This window comes from Larimichthys crocea, chromosome I (genome assembly GCF_000972845.2).
Source record: "Larimichthys crocea isolate SSNF chromosome I, L_crocea_2.0, whole genome shotgun sequence".
NCBI lineage: Eukaryota > Metazoa > Chordata > Actinopteri > Sciaenidae > Larimichthys > Larimichthys crocea.
In genome coordinates, this window is record NC_040011.1 from 23020697 (window position 1) to 23045042 (window position 24346).

Below are 24346 nucleotides of genomic sequence, written 5' to 3' on the forward strand. Positions count from 1 at the left end.
AGTTCAGACTAAAACTGAAGAGTGATTGTGGCTCCTTAACCTCAGAACTCACTCCCTTTGGACTTTAGATCTGTGTACACCTTTAACAGGTCAAGACCCACACTTGCTTTTGTTTAATCCATTTACAGTTTTTAGTCTTATGGTCTCTGTTTTTGATGCACTTTGTGATGTCTGCTCTAGAAAGGTGCTGATGAACTTTACTTGAGCAGCTGCATTTCTTTAACCCCTCTTGGCTAACTGAACACAAAACACAGACACTTTGGCAAGATTTAGGAACTTTTTTTCATTGCCTGGAAAGCATCAGTATCCCAATTTTATGTTTTTTTTTATTTTGTATTCCCTGACCACAAAAACTCCGGACAGCCTTTCATTCACACTTATAGTCTGTTTCCATCACAGGACCTTTTCCAGGGAACCAAGAACTACTTGAAGGACTCTGGGACCTTTCCTGTGTTTTGACCAGTTAAACCTGTGAGTAAATTTAATCTCTAATCGTACTTTCTGACAGGTGCATGGGGTGCATTGCCACTGATTACTTAAACCAAAAAAAATGCAGCTGTATGCTGTTTATTGAGTTAAAAACAAAGCAAAGTTGTTGGCTTTCTGACTGGCCTAAAAACTGAAAGTGACCGTGTGTGCATGAGTTAGATAGAAAGAGAGAGAGGGAGCAGTGAATGACAGAGGTTACTGTACCTTGGGGACATCGATAGCGACCTCCCTCATGGCGCTTGGTTTCACAACAGACATGGCCCACTGGAGGTCTTGCCGAGTGACGGTCACCGTCCCAATCAGCTGCTGGTCTGATGGCTGGTGGGAACCTCCAAGTGCCCGCTTCAGTGCATGCAAACCTGAAGAAAGAGTGTTTTATTTTAAATCTCACATTTGATCAGAAGAAGTAAAAAATTGGTTCATATTGAATTTTTCTCCAGAGCTGCATTATATTACTTAACTAGACTAGACTAAAACAAGATAATAATACAATGGCTTAAAGAAATAGAAAACAATGTCAGCAGTCTTAGCCAGGTTTGTAAAAAAAAAAAAATGCAGGTCTTATTACAATAGAAAAGGTGAATCATTTTCAAAATAAAAGACTGTTTTGAGGCATAAAAGAGGATATGAAATTGGTGTTGTTTGCCTCAAGAAGCAATTCTTGTGTTGTTGTGGCTTGAGGGTTTTCATTCCAAACCCACATGTACTAAATCCAACTTTTTACTAAAAACATTCAGGCTTGTACACGCTGGGATGATACACGCCTGGCAAATGCAAATCTCAAAATGAACACTAATTCCCCTTTTGATCGCGAAAATAATTGGGCCTGTATTATACAGTAGAAGAGAGAGTAGGCCGAAGGGAAGGGAAGTGTAATTTAAGCGCTTAAGGTTTGAATACCCTCAGTTACAGAGAATCCAGCATCTGAACAAAAAGAAGACAGCAAAACAAACACTGATGTGTCAATATCAAGAATGAGCCTTTGTTTCGCCTCGAAAAAGAGGTCATAGCAGACTGATCTGATGGAGAAAGATCTGGGAACAGACGGCACTGAAAAACGCAAAGGTGATGAGTGAGTACAGACATACAATACATACTTAACAGAAGAATACTGGAGCATAAATCACACAAAAAAAGGTGGCATTTACTGACAGGAAGGGTTATTAAACACGCATGCTTCCTGCACCATGCTACATCCATTTGTGAGGTGACTGGCAGTTGGAGCCCTTCCAAGGCTTTAATGGACACGAAACTCTCCCAGTTGAAAAGATGTGCAGCTGTGTCAGAATATGTTGTTCTTTGATTAAAAAAACAAGTCAAAGAAAAGCCTGGGTAGAAAGTATGACAAGAAGAAAACAACAAAACATTAAATTACCAAGCTCCCAAAGTGCTTTGCAGAATCAAATGACTGTTAATAATTTTGGATGAATTCAGCAGCTATGGCACGGTGTTTTGTTCGAAATGACATAGCATTCTGTTGTTGCTACAGCACTGACTTGTTAACTGGTTTGTTCTCCATAGGAACTGTAGCTAAGTGGGCGTTAAGACCAAAATCAGCCCTGCAGTATAAAATCCATAGTGCTCTTTTGGTGGGGATTGTGGTGTTTCATGTACAGTACGGGTGAGACATGAAATATGATCCATGAAGTCCAGTTTGAATGACAGAACCATGTATCTCTTTGATTGGCCGACGCAGCACCTTTTATTTGTAGTCCAGCAAAAGTTAGACCAGGCTGAGCTTTTCTGAAAAAGTTGAACTTGGTTCTAAGTTAAGCGTGATTGGCTCCCAAGTGGTGTATCTCCAATGCCAGGTCCCATTTAAAGCAACATGTTAGGTTCATAGGGAGGCATGCATTATGCCAATGAGAGAAGATTTCTCAGAAATCAAGCTGAAATAGTCAGGCCATGGCTATATACTGACCTATAGAGCATGCAGAATTACCCAGTGGCTTCCAATGTTGCTATGTTTAGGTACAGTGAGGATATCATTAAAAAGTAGGAGTAAAAAGCGACTCCTATGTCTTTCCAACTTTACTCAGCTACTGTTCACCCTCTGTCAAAAACGATCTGCCGGGAAATCTTCTTGGTTTTCTATTGTTGGACACCGAGCACTTGTGGCCAAGTGCCTTGCTCAAAGAAGGCTATGTAAGCATTGTTGCAGGAACTTCCTTTTCTCCTTCCAGTCATTCAAAGTCAGTAAGATGATTTAAATCAATGACCTTCCTGTTATAGGCCTCCTGTTTCAACAACCACTCGAATTGTTATCTCTGTCACAAAGGGAAATGAAGATTGATTAAGGACGTACTGCAGCATGTGCTCAGCAGAGGATGTTATTGCATGTTTGAGGTGAGTTTGTGGCATTCCCCTAAAGAATCATAGCGAAGGTTTCATAGTTGGCCATGATAGAAGTCTGCAACAGAAAACAAACATTTGCAACTTTGCAGAGAGAGTCAGTCATCTGCAGAGGGAATCTTTTTGCTCCGTTTCTGCTTGTAATTTACTTCAATTCACATTACAGAAAAAAAACAGGCTCTGCAGGTAGGTCTGGTTGCAATATAGCATGCAATCATTACTAAATAGGCAGAGAAGAATGTGTGAGAAAGGCAAGAATTTAAAACTGCGACAATGCAAGAAAATGTGTGCATCAGCTTGCATCCAGCTGTGCAGATTTAACCCCTACAGGTGGAAGGACAGGTCTTCTCTGAGTGAATTACACGCTAAATGTGGACAATGATTACTAGTTACAAAACCAGCCCACAACCACGTTTCCAACCCCGGAGTTGGGTAACAGTATATTAGACACACAGCCATTCCCAATGCACATGTGCACACATCACACAGACGCACACACAGAAACTCTTGGCTTCATCTTCTGTGCTAAAAAGGGGTGGGGGGGAAGGGGGCGTTGGGGAGTACTGGGCGGGAGTTCGGGTGGCGAGGGCTGGAGGGGAACGGACGTGGTCCAGGGCTGAGGGCCAGAGTGCAGACGAGAGGGGATTTACGATCAGACATGACTGCATCCTGTTTATATTTTCCAGGACCTTTCCAACTAGGCGAAGGACAGACAGACAAAGACACAGAGAGACAGACAGAGATGTAGACAATCAGACAGACGGACAGACAGAGAAGGAGCCGGAGAAACACAATTAATGCAAGCAGGTTTGTCTTGCGTGCACACGCCAAGCTTGAGGTCAATGTGTTCCCCAGTCCCGGCTCCATGGTGTATGATGTCTTTCTCTCGCTCCTTCACTCTTGATCCCCATCCACCAACCCTCCTCCTCCTCACTCTCGATCCCCAGAGGTCTAAACATCCCATCATTCCACCTGGCTGCCGCCTCAGCTCTTCATCTGTGTTAATGCTTCAGACCGGCGCTGCATAGACTGCACAAAAACATCTGGTCCGAATGGAAGGGACAAGGCAAGACAGGACAGGATGTGGAAGGAAGCTGGGGTGAGGAGGGAGATGAGGAGCACCAGCCACAACACCATATGCACTAACCCCAAACCATCAGCTGCCTGCCCTGTGAAGGGTGGAGGGCCTCAGTCTCCCTCAAAGCTGAGAGGATGATTAAAAAAGGGAGAGAAAACCTGAGAAAAGGCTGGTTGATCATGTTCTTAAGATAAAAGATGCTTTGTGGACAGCTGAAAAAGACATGATGGATATTTCTTCCCCTCACGGACACACACATTTCCAAAATTGCAACAAAATGAACAAAGTTTGCACTGTTTTACATGCTTTAGATCAGTTCAGTTCTAAATGTCTCTAAATGATTTTGAAAGCCAAAGTGGAAATCCCAAATGGTGTAAGAAAAAACATTATTTTAGTCAGTTTTTATGAAAGAAGAATGTTGCACTTGCCCCAGAACACATGTGACTTAATAAGAAAAATATTTAGCATTGCAATGTTGAAATATGGTGCTTTATTAAAATGAAAATATTACTTTTTTGGCTTTTTTCCACAGTATTTGAAGGTCTTGCAGACTATATTTCTGCAGAAGTCTCATGTCTAGATTTCCATCCTTAATCCAGCACATAAATTAGAGTCAGAATCCAATTTATTGCCAAATAGGTTTTCACATACAAGGAATTTGTCTCGATAATAATTTAAAGCAGTAAACACAGACTGACAGCTACTTTAAAGGGTCTTGTCAATAGTAAGGCTGAATAAAAGCCTTAGGGACCGAAAATTCAGCTGACAAATGTTACTAAATGTTTCAGCAGGAATAATCTGAAACTGCCTGTGAGTGAATCTAGCACTTTGCCAGTAGTAATGAAAAGCCTCGCAGAGAAACAGCCCGTCCAGAGGGGAAAGAGGTTTCTTAAGCCTCAGAGCTCAGAGTGCAGCCTGGACGCCCAGAGGGCAACGGAAACTTGATTCAACGATGTGACTTTAACATTTTGCTTTAGGGATTCTCTCTCTCTTGACTGCTCTTGGCTGACTCCAAGCACACATTTGGTTTAGTTATGAAAACATCCGATGGGAAGGGAGGAGGGGAAAAAAAAAGAGGCAACACAACACAATTTAATCTGAACCTTATGTGGACTCATTTTCTCCTTCTTCTTCTTTTTTTGCACTCCTCCTTTCCAGAATGCTTCGAATTCGCCAGAGACCCAGTGGAAATTGAGAGAAAAAGGGGCCCCCTAAATGTACAAGAATGCACATTTGCAAAACATCACACCAGGGCCCAAACTAGGTATATAAGAGACGGAAGAACTCATTTCACAGAGTTGAAGTTGGCCAGGGAGAAGAGAGGAGAACAGTTATTTGTGGTTTTTCTACAGGGATGGTCTTAATTATGTGGGACCAAAACAGACCTTCCCACAAATCAAGGCCTCCTCTTAGGGGTCACCTCCACTGACCCCCGCACCAAATTGGCCCGTTCTACTAAAGAATCAAACCCCTGAATACAAAACATTATACTCATAGATACTTCAGCTTGTAATGACACCACAAGGGCCTTCAAGACAAGACATGAATCTTCATATGCTTACAGGCTTTGATGGAGCCAACATTAAGATTGAGTTTCACCAAGCATCAAGTGATCTATAAATCAACTTCTATCAGTAACCAGGATTGGGAGAAAAGATAATGGAAGCTGTGCATTTGTGTGTGTACTGTTAAAGTTCTGCACCCCAGAATTATTAATAATAACTGTAATTACTGAGCTATTGAGACTTATTAATACCCTTGTCCTACCCATCTGGAAAATGTGTGCTAGGAATGCCCGAAGCTGATCCTCAGAATCAGAACAAGGTTTAGGAGTAGAAGTATTTTCTGATGAATTATCAGTTATTTCAGATACACAGTTCTCCGGGAACTCTAACTGTCAAACAGCCAAATGAATTTTACAATTTTTCAAAAACAAAACAGGGAAACCAAAGACAGCTGGTAGTTTCACTGAATGATACGTCTGCATTCAGCACCAAAAGAATTCGAGAGCAGCCAGGTTGGGTAAAAAAAAAAAGGTTGGAATTCCTCCACAACATTTCTCAAGTGTGTCATATCTCCAAGGGGCTGCATTTGAACTTCAGTATTTTGTTTATGATGGGTTTTTGACAAAAAAGCTGTCCAAACCTTCCAGCCACAACTCAGTAGAGCCTGGACAATAAATCAATCTGGCACATATTAGCCAGTGTTGGTGTATCATAGATATTTTGGTATCATGATGTATGGCAGATGAGAAGTCCAGAAGTCAAATATGAATGTATTTAACTGTTTGATTACGTATTTGTGCTGAAAAAAACAAACACTTGCTGATACACAATAATCGAATAAAAAATGTAAACTCTAAAACATCTGTTATCGGCCTCAAAAATCCAATGCTCTTTCCGTGAGTACAAAACACTACACAGTCCCATGAAGAATTACTGAATAGATGCATCTCATTCATGCAACAGCAACGTCTGGGATTTGCGCTCAACTTTCAGGGACGAAGGAAAAAAAAAAGGTAGGAAGTGGCCAGAGGTTAAGTTCCAGTAGAAGACTTCAAAAGAGAAACCTCACAGAGCTCCATTGTCAGAGACAGCAAATCATCACCCACAGAGTCCAGGAAGGTGTGTCAAAAGAAGTCCATCTGCACTTCAACAGTGCATTCCACATTTCAACAGGGAAGAATCGGGACGTTATGATGCATTGTGCAGCGCTGCATCGAACACCCACAAGCTCAAGCCGCAGCTCACCAGCGACGCTGTCCTCAAATGAATTGGGAAATACTTTGGGTATTACACCATTACAAAACTGCAGGAACGTTTTCATTACTCGCCGGGGCTTCCGGAACACTCTTTGCACCTGTATTTACAATACCCAACATCTGTTCCCGGAGCTGAAACACCGCAATAATATGTGCTCTTAAACTGCACACACACAAACACACAGAGATGACAAAGACAAATACACGTTCTCACACACTCCAAACATGGGGAGAACGTGTGCAGGCATACAGATATACATGATAGAGTACACACACACACACACACACACACACACACACACACACAGCTGTCACTGGGTAAAGGTAAATGCTGGGGTTAAGGAGTACAAGCAGCACATTTCCGGATTTTATAAACAGAGGCTTCAAATAAACTTCACAAGCAGATCCGACTGATATTTATGTGACCTGTCCTGAAATTCCTGAAGTGTCTTTAAAAGGACAGACGAGTTGGGAAAAGTGCTTTATAAGGCAAGGCTGCCGCTGTAAACATCAGCGAGCATTTAGCGGTGTTTGGCCCATTTAGTCTTCTGCTGGAGAATTTATGTCAAACACACAAAACTCGGCTCATTTTTGACGCCGTTTTTCTTCCTCGTTTCTACACAGTCTACTAAGTATTTAGGTTTGGAGGATTGAAGTGTGTACGCCAAATCACTTTGCACAATTACTGAGTAAATCATTTAGGTCGTTTAGTCTAAGTTGGAGAAGTGGATGTTAAATATTGAGCCTGATCTTTGCCGTCAAATAAGAGGCTAACCGAAAAGGTTTCAGCTGACAAAGTGCAGAGTTGTGTGTTTATTATTCCGCATAATCAATTTTACTGGCCCTTTTTGTTCCAGTGGGCTTCCCCTGTTTAGAGAGGCTTGTAAACAGTGTGTCCGGATGTGGCACAAACCAAACAAGCACGCACACGCATACACACTTGAACAAATGTGCGCCCTCACACACACAATTTGCACTGTTTAGACTGTGGAAATGAGTCATCTGCTAGCACCGGGATCAGTTGAACGCTAACAGGACGACAGAGAGACGCCCAGAGTCTGTGAGGCACCACGAGACCACATGATAGCTTCCAATACCACACAAAACACCTAGAGGGATTCATTATGAAGAGATGTTTTGTATAATCTGTGCTGAGCTGGGAACAGGGTCAATGTAACGTTTGGGGAAATGAGATCAGAAGAAATAAGTGCCTGTGTGGTTATATCGGCGGAAATCTCTTCAGGGATCATGCAAATATATAAATACAACACCTTTTGTTGGCTGTCTCTTTATTGTTTGAATCAGCACGGTACCATATGTGCCCATTCTTACTTCTCTATACAGTAAAGACAATGAATTCATGTCAAGTCCTTCAACAGTCAGCTGTGCCTTCTTCTTTGTAGAAGCTTGATTCAAATCTCAAAATTCTAATACAAAAGATGTGATTTTTTTTTTGGCTTGTGACTCCTGAAAAGGAAACACTGTTTATTTATGGCCTGTCACAGGTTAGGGTCTCAGTGTGGACATGAACTGTGATCACTTTCCCAAAAAAAGTGATTTTTGAATGAGAGGTTGTTTTATTTTAAGGATCTTTAGAGGACCCTAAAGGCCTGGATGCTTCCAGTAAAGATTCGTTGAAAATCAGAAAAAGTTTTTTTTGGTCCCTTTATCCTTTTAACATTCTCAAATTTATCTTGGGAATTCCAGTTTGAAAACCACTGTTCAAACACACAACCCTGTTTCTACTTTTTTCTTTGTAAAATAAATTTTATATATGTTTACTGTATTATTTGCTCTATTCTAGACAGTCTGGTTTATTGTACAGACACATGTTTTGCTTCTTATAATAATGGTGATTAAAACACTGGACCAAAATTCAGTTTTTTGCTCAGTTTGGTTTATTTCATTTAATTAAAGAAACAAACGCCCCGTGGGGGTCAAACATAAAACACCTGACACCACCCTCCTCTCACAGGTCCTGTGCCCCTACAGTGAGCACAGACCTTGAAAAGGAACCCAACACATCCAAGAGCTAGAAACCTATGAACGGGCAGGGTGTAGACCACGATGCCACTGTACATATGTCCTCAACACTTGCACCAGTGAACAGGGCCGTAGACGCCACCACACCTCGTGTGGAGTGTGCCCGGACAACAGTGGGGGCCTCCCGGCCCGCTTGACTGTAGGATACACTCACACAGCCACCTCGCCAATTGTTTCTTGGAAAGGGCTCTACCAGCCGTCCCGTCACCATAACACACCAACAACTGGTTGGTGTTCCTGACGGTGGCGTGTGGTATCATGGTATGCTGCTTTCTGCGACAGTGCCCATCAGAATTGGGGAATGGGCCAAGGTGGGACATGCGGTCGCCCCCCCTGTTCTTGAATCCCGGAACGTGTCAGAGATTGTAGGTGCTCTGAAGCCCATGACAACAGGTTCTCCACCATCACTAGTAGGGCTGCGGAATGTACACCGCCCTCTCTGTTGATGTAAGCTGCTTCCTGAGATCTAAGTGTAGGCTGGTGAACCATCTCTGCAGGCGACACATGTGCAGTAGTCCCAGTGGAATCACCGGGTGAGCCGCTGCCATGTGCCTGCATAACTGTCAAGGTTGTAACCCGTGGGCCCCGCTGCAGCTTGAGAATCTCGTGCTGTAGGGCCGTCCGTCTGGGCGACAGAACTCAGGCTGACAGAGTTGAGTACAATCCCTAAGTACTCGGTCCACTGGCTTGGTTGTGGGGTGCTCTTCTTCTTGGCGGATCCTAACTTGGTCAGGTGAAGTATCAACTGAGCTGTGTGAAAAATGGCCTATTACGATGAGGTTGTCCAAATAAAAGAAGACCCTCATCCCCTGGCTGCGCAGCGGTTGTAGAGCCGCATCCACACACTTGCTGAATGCCCCGGACACCTCAACATGAAGATAAGTGTCCTTCAGGTCGATGGGTGTAAACCAGTCGTCTGACAAGTTCCAGCAGCTTCCCTACAGTTAGCATGCAGAACGTTTTGCGACCAATACGCACGTTCAGGGCATGGAGGTCGAAGATGAGTCTGTAATCCCCTGTCATCTTGGGAACCAAAAAGTATGGGGAGTAGAACCCATGTTCCCTGTCGTGCGGAGGAACGATCGACACAACCTGTTTTGACAGCAGGTCCTGAATTTATCCGTTGAGAAAATCCACCCCCTGCTATGAGGATAGACCGCTATTCTGTATGCCACTGAACGCTGGAACTGGAGTGAGTATCCCAGTCTGAGGGTCCTGTTTGTCTATCAGTTTGTCAATACACAGCTGCTTTACCATGCTTTGTAAAACCACGTGGGCACGCAGGTAGCTGTAAGCGGCATTTGGAAAGCTGTGGTACACCATTTCGGCCCTCTCAGCTGCCAAACCCACCATAAAAGGGAGCTTGGACCATGGGGGGCTCTCTGTGAAAGGGCTGAGTCATTCCTGAACGCACCAGGCCCTGCATCCGAGCTCTCGGGATCGTCCGTGAACACATCTCTGTTGTCCGAGCGTTATGGTACTCGTATCCAAGAGGGATGCTTTTTCTTTAAGACTGATAAGCGTCATGGATCATGGCAGCGTGATCCACTCGGCGCTTGCAAGGGGCTGCCGGTACTGCTAGCGAGCAGCCAGCCCTTGGGTTGTGGAGCAGCTAACAACCTTGAACACTCCGGTGTCTTCGCTGTCCAACGGGGAGATAGCTAACCCGATCGTTTCACTACAGCGGTGCGGGTTAAGCGAGTAAGAGATCAGCTGGTCAATGTTACGGTTCGGACGTGCATTATGCGAGACAACCGTCTCATTGTTCGGGGATATAGCCCTGTGACACCAGCGTGAGCGTTTGTTGTATTCGCCGTCGAGCGAGGGAGTAACACAGTGTAGGCTGGCAATGTGTGAGGCTAACTGTGTGGTCGCTACAACCAGTGGGGGGCGATAATTTCTCATGTGCATCGCCGGTTGTAGCGCTCATATGGGGGGACAACGGCAGACCGTTCCTGGTTGAAAGAGACAACATGTTTTAATAAAAACATTTCGAACATCCACAGAACAATAACACGTATAAGCAACAAACATGTAGGCATAAGCAGAACATTTACACACAAAACCATATGAACAATGAGGGAGGGTGGCGCGGTGGCTTGTCTGCGCCAACCCTCCTGTTAGTCATTTGGCCGGTTGCTGTGTTGATCGCCATGGGAAAGCTTTTACGTTGGCAACACTCTGTCCTCCTTGCTGTTGCGTTACGGTGGGGCAGTTTGTCCTTTGCCCTCTGCTTGGTGGTGGCGGCGAGTGGTAAATGGCGGCTCAGCTGCGTTTTTTCCTCCTCCAGCATCTTCACTCGCTGCGTGAGGGAGCCAAAGAGGCTGTCTGTTGAGACTGGTGCAGCCAGAAGATCCACTGGTTCCCTACCGGGGAGGGCGGTGAGCCGACGATGACATCACACGTCCAGTGGTGGTTGCGACCTACTGTATGAGGTTGTAAATCTGACCGATGGCACGGCCAGATAGTCCACAGTGTCAAGGGAAGGAGGGGCGTTGTGCTGGAGTGAAGTCCAGAAGATCCTCTCGTTCCCAGCACACCCAAATTGTTTGCTGCTAGGGGCTCCTGCGCGCCCAGCTGGAATATTTTATCAAAATATTCCATATACAAACGTTACATTGTCGGGGAAAACGGCCAAACTCAAGCTGCAAGCAGTGAGTGGAATGTCAGTGTGGAGGATGGATAGACTGACCACTGATTTACCAGCAGAGTAAAACAAATAAAAGCGACTCATGAACTGTTCATATTTTCCTTTTTTTTCTTCTTGATTTTAATTTCCTGACTTTTAAATCAGTAACCCTGCCAGGATTTTACAAGTTCACTTCCCAAAGCTCCTAACATTAATCAAACCACATCCTCTGTAAATCTTTTCCATTGGTGATGCTGACCTTCTATCAGACTCACTCCTACAACTCCTCTGAACTTCTTCTGCCTCAGTTTCTGTGTCTGAAGTGGACATGGCTTTCATAATAATGGTTTCTTGTAGGTTGACAGATTTACTTTATCAAAATATTATTTTATCAAAATATTCCAGGGTGGCAGTGGTGGTAGTGGCTTCCTATTCCCTGACCAGCCGGCTGAATGCGGGATAATGAGCGCAGCGAGAGCCTCTTTGAGCTGGGGCACACCAGGGAATACAGTCTCCGTCTCGCCCTGCACATGCAAGAAGGGAGCCATAACCACGACCGTTGCCTTGGTCTTAACCGACTCCTGCCATGAGGCCTTGACACATTTCCAGATGTCAAGGAGCGCAGGTTAGACAAATACGGGTCGGGGTGGTTGAGCCGGGCCGTAAAAACCCTTGGTGGAGACATCCTCCCGCTTCTCCTCGTCACTGGGGTTGGGGGACAAGGCGAAGAGAGTTGGCCGGAGAAGAAGTTGGCTCGCTGCTGGCGACGGACACGGGGGATGTCTCTGCAGCACGGGCAGGCCGGGCACCGCTCTAGCCCGCCGATGGCGTGCTCCATTCCGAGATGAGATACTCGAAGCAGAGTAGATGCAGGTCTGTCGAAGCAATGATACCACTGGGACAGGTCAGACAGTTGCGGTGTTCTTGTAGAGGCAACTCCATCCTAGGAGATGTTGTGTAGTCACTGAGGCTAAAAGTAGAAGAAATGATGGCCATGCACCTGCTTAAGTACCCGCTGGAGTGGGTGGGGCAAGTAGGCACGCCCTATGGGCCAGCAACATGCTAATTTTCAGTGGGCCATCGCATGTACGTGATTGGAGGACGGTTTTACCCATAAAAACTCTGGTCAAGTTGGTTTCATCTGTGCAGCCCAAAGAGGGGCGTTTTGCATCTTTTTGTATCATTAAACCCTCAATTTGGATAAAGGAAAATGCCACAAAAACAAAGTTCTAACCTAATATAAATAAACAAGAGTTTAATATGATTTGTTTGCAATCTAGCAAGTATCAGTCTCTCTCTTTACACCATTCTCATGGCTGAAAGATAACAGCTACGTGAATCAGATGCGCAGATGTGGTGCAGCACTTCTGCAGCTAACAAGCAATAAAACATGGGACTTTTACAATGGCTCTATCTGAATCAGCCTATCCAGTAACATTGTGCGTGCTGACACACGTCTGACATAAAGCCCAGTCAGAATGACGTGACGGGGAGCTACATCAGATATAACAGAAACGCTGTCAGAAAAATGTTTATAAATAGAGTTACTGGCGTGCAGGCTGTACATTTTTCTGCTGTGACTAACACAGTGCAGCAGATCACCTTAATGTGTACATAAATCTGTCAACCTGCAAGCAACCACGATGAAAGCCATGTCCACTTCAGACACAGAAACTGAGGCAGAAGAAGTTCAGAGGAGTTGTAGGAGTGAGTCTGATAGAAGGTCAGCGTCAACAATGGAAAAGATTTACAGAGGATGTGGTTTGATTAATGTTAGGAGCTTTGGGAAGTGAACTTGTAAAATCCTGGCAGGGTTACTGATTTAAAGGTCAGGAAATTAAAATCAAGAAGAAAAAAAGGAAAATATGAACAGGTCATGAGTCGCTTTTATCTGTTTTACTCTGCTGGTAGATCAGTGTATTAGATCAGTGGTCAGTCTATCCGTCCTCCACACTGACATTCCACTCACTGCTTGCAGCTTGAGTTTGGCCGTTTTCCCCGGCAATGTAACATTTGTCCACTAGAGGTCCTTGTTTAGGATTACCACAGTTCAATTTAAGTGGGTGTGACCTTTCATCCTGCAGCAATAAGAGTTTGTGGATACTCTTTTGATAGCAACTATGTCTTAATCCAACCCATCAAACATTATCAGACCAACAAAATAGTACCAACTTAAATTCTAAATTCTAAAGGTGGTGGTTCCCAAGCCCTACACAATTAAATTTTTAATTTGGATTTTTTCTGACTTGACACAAATTTTTATAAATACTAGACTACAAGATGGAAAAGGGGGCGTAGTTTTTTGGTTGCTCACAGCTGTATGCATTACAAGCAGGCAATGCTTGGCTTTAAAGAGTCACTAAACAAAAAGGCTGGGAAGCACTGTGTCTTGTAACCTGGTTAAGTTTTGGAGAAAATGTAAATGTAATGTAAAATAGTCAATGTCTTATTATGAAAATAACAGTGAATTCAATTTTACATTAAGAAAAGTTTAAGCATGCTGTGTATGCAAAATCAGCCAAGAAAATAGCAATTTGTACACCTCTTCTTTCATATAAAATACTGTAGTTTTAGCTCTTTAGGCTCATTAAACATATTCTAATGAAACATCTGAAAAGGGAAATGGAATAACTTGAAAAAACTGGCTTCATGTAAGCACTCCATCAGTAGCATTGTTTTTTTAAAGAATGATTTATCTCTCGTGCAGGATTTAAAGGCTTGTAGGATCTGTAGGTGGGTTTCCATCCACATTTTTAGGTTTTTACACTTGGCTGAGATGTAAAAGTTGGCGCATCGACAAAAAGAACACGCGACAAAGTGTAATGGGAACAGAGTGAGCAAAAAAAATTAAAATCACCCATCTGTAGACTTTCCTATTCCTTAGATTAGTACATAAAACAAATATACATGTCGTATGTCCATCACATCTTCAACTTTTTTTCTCCCATTATTAACTATGCCATCTTGTTTCATCATTTTATCATCATCATCATTACCTTAATCAAGTCTTACTATTCTTGCTATTGGCATAATAGTGGTGAATGGAAAGGTGCATGAATTTTGTCTTTGTTGTCTTTTGAAAACTGAATTGGATGAAAACCTGGCTAATGCCACGGATTACTGAAAATCTCCTGGAGGCTTGTTGTGGAGCAATATCTTACAAGACACTTTATGATTGTTCTTCCTTCCATTTGCTACCCATCTGTATAGTATATATTTCACTGAAATACAGACAACAATCAATCAGTGGACAATGACCTCTGACCTTGATTTGTATATCAAGAATGTGTAAAATGCTGATGCCTTTTAAATACTGTGACTAATTTTTGTTCTTGTTTCTCTCAAGGTTTAAAAATCCTACCTTTCATTCAGGAATCACAGCGTCAACCTGTATCCCCAGGCTTAAAGGGGATTTGAGGTGACCTCAGTGAAACACACTTCAATAGATCTGGTGTGCTTTTGCATTACGTTACATTTGAATCTGGCAGATCCGTGATGAACTGTAATTAAGTGCTGATTATATAACACATCTGTCGTCAAGAAGTTGTTTCTGGGGTTCGCTCAGTACAACTCAGACTGGACAAACAAAAACTTCCCTAATGACATCAAGATTTCCATCCATTCTTGTGCACACACGAACATGCTCACAAAGAACAAAACACACACTCTTTAAACAGCCACTTGGCCTTGTCATCCTTCCCTCTGCCTTTCTCTAGAGATGAAGAATTGATTTGAATAGTCTTGTGATCTATAAGCAGGTTGGTATTGTACTAGCGACAGGATGTGAAACCCCCCACCACAACGTGCTTCTTGTGTGTGCATGCATCTATAATTGAAGTCATGTATGTGTGTATGTGTGCATGCTTCTGTGCAGCTGTGGGAGGTGGGGATCTTGTGCATGACCCTAGCGTGTTGCAGCCGTCACTATGTCCCCCCATTTTTATTTTCCAGGAAGCATTGCGTCTGAGTGTATGTCCCCCAGCAACCCATTGTTACCCGAGTAGCAGAAGGAAACAACTGCAGTTGGTACTTGATGTGTTTTTGTGCCTCATTCAGCTTTTGTCCCTTTCAATGAAAGCAAAGAAGGAAAAAACAGATATCAACTGTGTGTGTCTGTGTGTGTGTTGAGTGGATCCGGACAATGTGTGGCTTGATTCTTACGGATAAGTTAAACTCACACAAATGCACATCATAGATGACAGTTTGTAAAACACTGTCAAACCTCCATTAAGAAGTTGTCATCTTTGGTTTACACCCTGCGGTATATCAACAATCGAGAAAATGATGGCATGTATGTGAGATGTATGTATTGTTTTTAGTGCTATCCGAAAAATGAAAAATACAGCTGTAGCAGTTTTAGTGAGTTCATAGTGCCATGTTATGTGTTGCATTTGATGATCACAGTACTGCTACGCTAATCACTACTGTTTTGTTGTGTATTTTACTTAATGTTTAATATTAGAAACTACAGTTTGTGGTGGCTAGCAGTTGCATATTTACAAAGACACTGCACTACCCACAGGCTTGTTGAGCTGACGCCTCTCAAACCACAACTACAGCTAGTTTCTGGGGCAGATAAGAGTAGCATAACATATCAGAATATTCGTTTTTTTTTTTTTTTTTTTTTTTTTTTAAAGCTGCTACTAAATTTGTTTAGATGTTTCATCTTGTTCAGTGATGAATATTGAGTATTTGTTTTATGTCCAAACCTGGCAAAGTTGCTCTCTGCAAATATTGACAATGCACTGGTTAACCTGCAATGTAAAAAGTAACTATGATCTATAATCTTCACTGCCACCGTAAACACAATGGTAGTGTTAAAGGTGAAATTTCTGAAACATCTAGTCAGTTTCATTCACTACCACTTATGGGGTACGGACTGTTAAACCCACATCAGCAACTCCGCCTGGATCGCATCCCAATTCAACACTTTGTCTCCAAGGCATCACGTTCAGTGAATCACGTCAATTTCTTAGTCATCTTAGTGCTATTATACACAATATAATTCCATTGTCGCAAGTCCAATATTGATTTTGTCATTGTTGTTCCGAAATCTTTCGACTCTGATGCAACTGTCAAAACTAAAAACCATGAGCCTTCGGCCTATCCATGACTTCATAACTAAAGATATAAGGGGAGCATGCAGAAAGGCAGAGCAGAGGTTGAAGTGTGATACATTGCAGGTCTCATTACAAACAAACTCTTGGATAAATACCAGCTGGCTGTCAAAAATGTCACTTCCCCCTCTCCTACCTCCTACTTAGAAACATCTGTCTCTAAAGGAGAGGATTTCCTAAACTTGGTACTAAATACTTGACATCAGAGCTAGTATTATTCCATCTGTAAATAGTCTATCCATTTCCTCTGAAAACACTGCCATGCTGAACTCCCCTCACTCCATCACTTTACCAGAATTTCAACATATTATCTCTTCTATGAAGACCTCCACCTGTCCTCTCAACATCATTCCAACGAAACTCTTCAAAGAAGTTATTGGAACCATCCTTGGAAATCACAAACAGTTGTCCAGCCACTTAAAAGTCCTTCTGCCTTAAACTGCTTTTCAACATCTTTTGAGGTCTCCATTAGCAACTCATCTACTTCCTTAGCCCCCATCTCCTGTGGTGTCCCTCAAGGTCCCATATTTGGTCCAGTCCTCTTCTCCAACTATTTGCTTCTGCTAGGTCACATTATTCAAGAATATAACATATGCTTTCACCATTCTGTGGATGACACACAGATCTACCTCTCTTCTAGAGCCTAATTCTGGTTAGAAGTTTGACAAACAAACCAGTCAGATAGTAAAATTAAGCTTCATGCAGCTCTGCATCATCTCTAAACTCAGATAAATTCTCTGTACTGACTTAGAGAAAGTCATCTGTGCCTTCATATCCTCAATTATTACAACTCAAAATATTTTGGCATCACTTTGTCCTGTATATCCCATCTCCAACTGGTACAAATTGCAGCACTTTTCAATGCAGGGTGCACACATTAATCTCATTTTTGCCTCTCCACAGTGGCTTTTGTTTGACCTTTGATCAGCTGTGTTGTGTGTAAAGCGCTATATTAATAAAGATTAGTTAATTTATCATGCTTTATGAATGAACACTAAAGTGGAGATATAACTAAGATAGACAGAGACAATAAATAGGTAAATGTTAGACTGCTAGCTATTATTTATGCTCATGCATAAAGCTAGATTACATATGGATGCCAGGGGATGTGACAGACAACTCCCAAGTTTTTATAGCTGGGCAGAATTTAAATTCTATTTCTCTTCAGTTTGCATTTTATTTGTATTTCATTTTGATATTCAATAAGCCAAATGGAAGAAATAAAGACAAACAAAGCATTAAATGCATTCTGAATCTTTTAGTTCTACCGTGGCATACTTGCGAGGGGGCTGTGTTTGTCTAGTGATTTGGGTTTGGAGATTTTGGGGGAAGTGAACAGAGTCAAATGGGGTTGGGGAGGTTGTTGTCTCCCTCCGGGCGTGAGGAGGTTTTTTAGAAAACACTGCCAGTCACGTCTAGTCCTCTGCGGACAGTAAATCACGCTCTTCGCCGGAGTGCTTCCGCACAGCAGACCCAGCTCCCTCCTCAGCTGGAAATGCAATACACCACGTACCCGAGGCGCTGGGACCACCCAGGAGGCATATGGGGTCACACACACAAAAAAACAAATGTGCATGTGCTCATACAATCACACCCACATCCACAATCAAGCATATTCCGATACACGCATACTGTATATAAGCCAACATGCTTGTGCTTGGGATGTGAGGTGGATTGGTTTGTGGCATCAGGGGTGAGGGGGCAAAGGAATTTCACAACAAGAGGTGGTTTCAGTGGTTTCTCTCACTGGGAGCTAAATACCACAGAAACTTCCAACTTCCTCTTTGGCAAATATCAAAGCAGGGTTGACCCTCTGTTTCCAAAGAGCCTGCAGGCATGTCCAAGAAAACATCTTAAAAAAAAATGTTAAAAACTAATTTACGAAGAAATAAGTCACAAAGTGTGGTTTGGACAATGACTTACAAACAGAGGTGGGGTCAAATGTACCTAAAGCTCAATAACAAACTGTCCATATGCTATTTGTTTGTTGGTTGGATGCCTGAGCCCACAAGGCAAACCAAACTGCTAAAAGATGGTAAGCATTTTTGGGCCAGCAGCCATGTGCGACTTTGTTTTGGTTTCCCAAATTATGTTGGTTTTCGAGAAGTGCAAAGAGTAAATCAAAATAAAGAGAAGAGGATTACAATTGCTCTGAGTATCTATGGATGTTCCTGGTTTGACTGCCATTATGATATAGCTGTTATGATCTATATTTTGACTTCCTACTTGACAGCAGGACAGTGTTTACTTGCCTGCTTCTTTGCAAACAGCTGCAAGGTCAGCTCCTACGTAACCGTGAGCAGCATCGGCCAGCTGCCTCAGCTCCTCCGCGGTGGCACTACATGGTACAAAACTCAGCTGCTTCTGCAAAATATCTGCACGCTCGGCAGCACCAGGAACTCCCACCTGCCGTCATGAATAGAACAATAGATTGTAAACATTTCATTTACAATAAAAGCCATTGTGGCAGAACCCTAGAAGGAACCTTGAGGAACCCCAAACAACTAACTACCTTTGTTATAATTGTTATTAATAGTTATAATTGTTATTAATATCAATATCAAAGCTTTTCTGCATTAGAATTATAGTTTTTGCCATACCAATTCACAATAATCAAACAGGAGGGTGTTGAATGAACAAACATGGGTGCTTGCTGAAAACACATGTGATTACCACCCACTTATGCTACAGTGTGTGGTAATACGCACCTCCAGCTCCTTGTCAAAGCGTCCTGGTCGGCGCAAGGCAGGGTCGAGGGCATGGGGCCGGTTTGTGGCCCCCAGGACCAAGAGCTGACCCGAGTGACCCTCCTGGGAGGATTAGAAAAAGAGCGAAGATCAGTCTTGTCCTAGTAAAAGTAGTTTAAAGTTGCTGTGAATATTTATATATATTATATATAGAGATGCTTAAATAGTGTGTGTAATTGTGTTGTTTTTCCTTCTTGTCTTGCAGTTCATGTCAGTGTTTTCCTTCAAACAAAGTTTGTATCAAATGGATTACGATATTTCCGTGGTGTTAATGTTACTCCACACAGTAACTCTTCCAGTGTCCATCTTTCAGTGAAAACTATTAAAGTTAAGTTGTGTTTGTACGCTCACACAGCTGTGATAGCTGTGAGGCTGCTGTTCAAAACTGTAAAAAAGAACAGATGATGGATATGGACTGATACATCTAAAACTGAAAAAAATATATAAACTAGGAATTACATGCAAATTGTTTCTTTGAGTCATCAATGTAAGCTCTCTGGGAGCCGAGTAAAACAGCCTTGCATTTAACTTCATGACCAAACAGCCGTAACTCTATCCAGTTGGTTTTCATGAGCGAAGCCTCAAAGAATATTTGACCCTGTTGCAATGCTAAACTCGTGTCAGCCCTGCGTTACACAGGGTGGTCTGCTGGCAAGATGAGAAATTTCTTTTTCCACCTTTCAATACCGCAGGGAGAATTGAAACAAATAAATTATAGTGCGAGCAAGAATGCTGAGGAGCAGGAAGTGCTTCTCCACATTCCACAAACCAATCAGTGCTGATGACCTTGGATCATCTGGTCTGGAAAACAGACAAGTGGGATGCAGGCAGGGAAGGGAGTTGGTGTATCTGTGCAGTATCACCAATCCAAATGAAGGCTCTTTTCTGCCTGGGCACATGGAGATGTACTTTGCTGATAAAGTTGTGCCAAATTGGCAGGTCATAGCAACCTTAGGTGATTTGTTTCCCATGCTCCTGTTGGGTGTGTGTGGGGGGGAATCGTCTTTTTTCTCATCAGGCACTGACAGAGCGCTCGGAGGACAAACAGCACCCCAGAGATACAGCCCACAGTGTCTGAAGGGCGTCCAGCATGCAGGGATGGATTCTGCATGACAATCTGCATTTCCAATGAGGATATTTCCTTACAGAGCCACGTTCTGCTGCACAGAGCCATATTCTTAAGTCATGTGTATGCTGAACAAGCATTTGTCGGTGAATGTAAAGCAGACCTTCCTTGTAATAATGATACTGATGCAAAAAGACTGTTGGTGGACATGTTGGTGGAATATATGCAGCGGTCCATTTCATGCTGTAAGTACTGTCCAAGTAAAAAGAGGCCACTGTACGACTTTTAAAGTTCTAGTGTGTCACATTTAGGGGGCCCTCTTCTCTGAATATAATATTCATAACTATGTTTTCATTTGTGTATAGTCACCTGAAAATAAGAACCGTTATCTAGGATAAACATTTTAGAAACGAACATTGGCTGTATTTAGAGATTTTTTCGTGTCTTTCAAGCATTTTACAGCCACCATAGTTTCTCCTTCTTGCTGGAAGGAGAAGGTGAAGGTGAAACAACGGTTCTTTACAGCAGAGCGGGAACAATTAGCTGATTAATCGATTAGTCAACTGATGATGATCAATTTATCATTTCAGACATGTTTCAGCAAAAATGGGAAACAGATTCAGTGCTTCTGGTGCCTCAAATGTTTATATGTTCTAGCCTTTGTCTTGGTTTTGTTGAGAGATGAACAGCAGTGCGGGTTTAGAAGGAGTAATGGAAAAATAATTATACAAAAATGGACGAGGGATCAAATTCTAGGCACACAGGCAGCATAACTGGTATCAGAATCAACGCATAATATTCTCAAGTTACAGCTCATATAACATGCAGATATGGATTTAGGGTGAGGTTCACAAGGAGTGCGGTGTCACTTCTAACACTGGTCAGTTGCATCATTATGAGAAGGATAAAAAAAGACACTTACTGATCCAATCCCATCCATCAGAGTCAGGAGAGAAGCAACAACTCGTTTCTCCACCTCATTCTGCGCTCCTTCTCGCTTTGGGCACAAAGCATCCAGCTCATCAATAAAGATGATTGCAGGTTTTCTGTAAATCAACTGAAAATGTGAATAATGCACACAAACAGTCCACACAATGTTCCGAAAATGTTCGACTGTAAGAAACAAAAAAAAATGTAAGACTTTACTTTAAGAGGCAGAGTGTTCAATAAAAAATCTACTTTCATGAGTCCTGTTCTATTAAATATGCTTAAAGTTTAATTTCAGACTGTACGCACATCATTTTTCTGTCTTTTTTGACTTTTACTTGGTGTACTGAACAGTTTGTACTGTTGTCATGATGGCTTCATGTGTACTGTGAATCCTTTTTTTTTTCCATTTCACATTATTAATATAACTCAAGAAATTACATTTATTACACATACAAATAAACACATTACAAGATAGAGTGTGAGTGACATGTTAGGATAGAGGTCATTAATGGGCAGCTAGATTAATTAACTGAGTTTACCTCTGAGACGCTTCAGTGAAGATCTGCCTCAGCCTTGCTTCTGTTTCACCATAAAATCTGAAAAGACGTGAAACAACACATCACATAAAGTAAATTAAACTTAAACAGGGTGGCGCGGACATTAGAGTGATGCAATATGACCATACTTGCTCATAATCTCTGGGCCGTTGATCACGGTCATGTGAGCTCCAACCTCATTGGCTATGGCTCGTCCAATCATAGTCTTTCCTGTGCCCGGGGGACCGTACAGAAGGACTCCTCGGGGAGGTGGGATCCCTGCATAGAAAGCACGATGTCATCATCTTTGATAAATTCAGTCTTACTTTGCAAGAAAATCTTCTGACATGATAACAAGATCGTGGGCCACTGCAGCAACATTTGACCTACCGTACTTGGAAAACAACTCAGGGTGTTTCAGAGGGAGTTCAATTGTCTCTCTGATGACATCCAAATGGCTGCTGAGCCCACCAATCATGCTGTATGTGACCTTTGACCGTTTAGCCTCTGTGTCTGAATCCTCTTGTCCTGCTCTGTCTCTGAAACTGACTTTAGTGGAGCAGGAGAGGCAGTAGAAGGTGTCAGTACTCAGAGCACCACCAGGGGGAGCTGTGGGGGGTTTCTCTGCCTGCTCTGAGCTAAGTGAGGGCTCTGGACTGACAACATCTTCCTCTGACCCAATAGGAGGATTCTGGGAGTTGTAGGAAGGGGTGCAGGGGCTAGGTGGTGAGGAGAGGGAAGGCAGGTTGGCTGGTCGTCGTGGGGTGCTGGCTGCAGGTCCTGGCTCTCCAGGAGTGCTTGGTGCCCCATCGGCATTGTTGTCATCCACAGTGAGCAAGCTGAGCTGCAGGGAGAGGTCAACTGACGTGGAGTCCAGCACAGAGTTCACCACAGAGGACTCCTCCGTGTCAGGGCCCAGTCCTGGAACGGGAGCTGGTCTGTGGAGGATTCCACCATCCTCCCCTTTTATGGTCTCGACCCGGAGACTGCAGGACCGGCCAAAGTAAGTCAGGGAGATGACGTTTCCTGGCAAAATGATGTTCCCAACTGGCACCAGACAGACAAACCAGTCAAGTTATTCCACCAAAGGAAACAGAGCAGACTGTACAGTAATAAGAACAACAGAACCAGGACACAGTATTCTTTTTGCCAAAAAGGGTCAATGTACAAGTCTTGGAGTGTACGGATAATAAATAATGGATAATGGAGGAAAAAACGAGGAAGAAAAAGAAAACACTTACTGCAAAATAATAGTATAAATTGAAAACCAACTTATACTGTTCATATGAAATCTTTAATTACTGTTTATATGTATAAAAGTATTGGAAATGAATAAAATCCCTATTCTGTAATCTATTTTTGTACATTGTTAATAAAGTCACGTGTACGAAATGAAACAAACACAAACATCAACTTCTGTATTTTCACTGTCATTCCAAATGAATACAGCTTGTAATACACACACATAACTTTGTATTTTCCTGTTTCTTCATCGTGAACGGTCTACTGCCAGTTATGCTTTCTATAGTATTACAGTGGAGTAAGGTATGTGCAGCCTTTTCTTTATGTTTTATGATCACATCAATTTGTATCAAAGGCTGTATCTGAATATTCTCACCCCTCCCCTAAAGGTGCTCCTGTTAGATATACAGGTGTGTGAACAAATGACTGACTTACCCAGAGACCTCAGAAAGAAGTTCTTGAACTCATCTGTCTCCAGTGTGTCATCTTTTGACCTGAACATGAGACATGGACATGAGAATCAACTGCACACATTTTATGAATATTATACAATATATATATTTATATAAAATACACAACATTATTTAACCAGGACAGTGACCCACTGGCATTAAACATATATATTTGTTACAGAAGAAGAAATTAATAGAACATAGACTTATATGTTACTATAAAGAAGATCACAAAAGGTTGTAAAACACATAAGACTGGTAATATGACAGCAACAAAGACAACATAACAATATTGGAGTAACAAGTAATATAATAAATACCGTTTCTAAAGATTATTACATATAAATGTGTTAAATCAAATCTTGACTAAAAACTATTTTTGATAACGGATGTTGAGAGGTGTGACCAGCAGATGGCAGCCTTCACCAGAGATACACAGCATAAAGGAGCCCAGGCCCCTGGACCGTCAGCTATTTGTATTAGGATTTCAAATTCATTCAGAATCATTAATATCATTTATATGGAAAGGTATTTTTAATTTAACTGTTAGTGCAGATTTATGATTCCTAAACAAAGAGACATTAAAAATGTGATAAATGCATATATAGTGTCCCACCTCTGCACAATTCAACGGCACCACAAAGTACATCACTAACTGTGTAATAAATATAATGTATTATAATATAAAGTATAGTGTGAATGTGATATTTTAATATACACGTATGTAACATGTACCTGTTAGTGAGCAGCACCTCCTCAGCCTGAAGCACGGGACCTGTTATTGGATGCAGCATCACCTCGTCCCCTGACTTCACTCTGAGGTTATTCTGAGCACCTTTCTGAAGACCAACTTTTCCACCAGGAAAGGAGCCAACCGGCCATCCTAAACACACCTGCAAGGGAG

The 24346-nt window shown here is 42.4% G+C and overlaps 1 protein-coding gene across 1 annotated transcript in view; it reads right to left on the reverse strand.

Annotated features, from left to right (window-relative positions):
* afg2a (AFG2 AAA ATPase homolog A) overlaps nucleotides 1-24346 on the reverse strand; it is a 113406-nt gene that overhangs the window by 88051 nt on the left and 1009 nt on the right. Inside the window, exons 3-11 of the mRNA XM_010745920.3 lie at nucleotides 24178-24335; nucleotides 23426-23484; nucleotides 22139-22795; nucleotides 21898-22027; nucleotides 21752-21808; nucleotides 21205-21328; nucleotides 19178-19279; nucleotides 18722-18875; nucleotides 694-848 (exon numbers count right to left, since the gene is read on the reverse strand). Of these exons, the coding sequence (XP_010744222.3) occupies nucleotides 694-848; nucleotides 18722-18875; nucleotides 19178-19279; nucleotides 21205-21328; nucleotides 21752-21808; nucleotides 21898-22027; nucleotides 22139-22795; nucleotides 23426-23484; nucleotides 24178-24335 (1596 nt within the window). The remainder of the gene's footprint in view (nucleotides 1-693; nucleotides 849-18721; nucleotides 18876-19177; nucleotides 19280-21204; nucleotides 21329-21751; nucleotides 21809-21897; nucleotides 22028-22138; nucleotides 22796-23425; nucleotides 23485-24177; nucleotides 24336-24346) is intronic.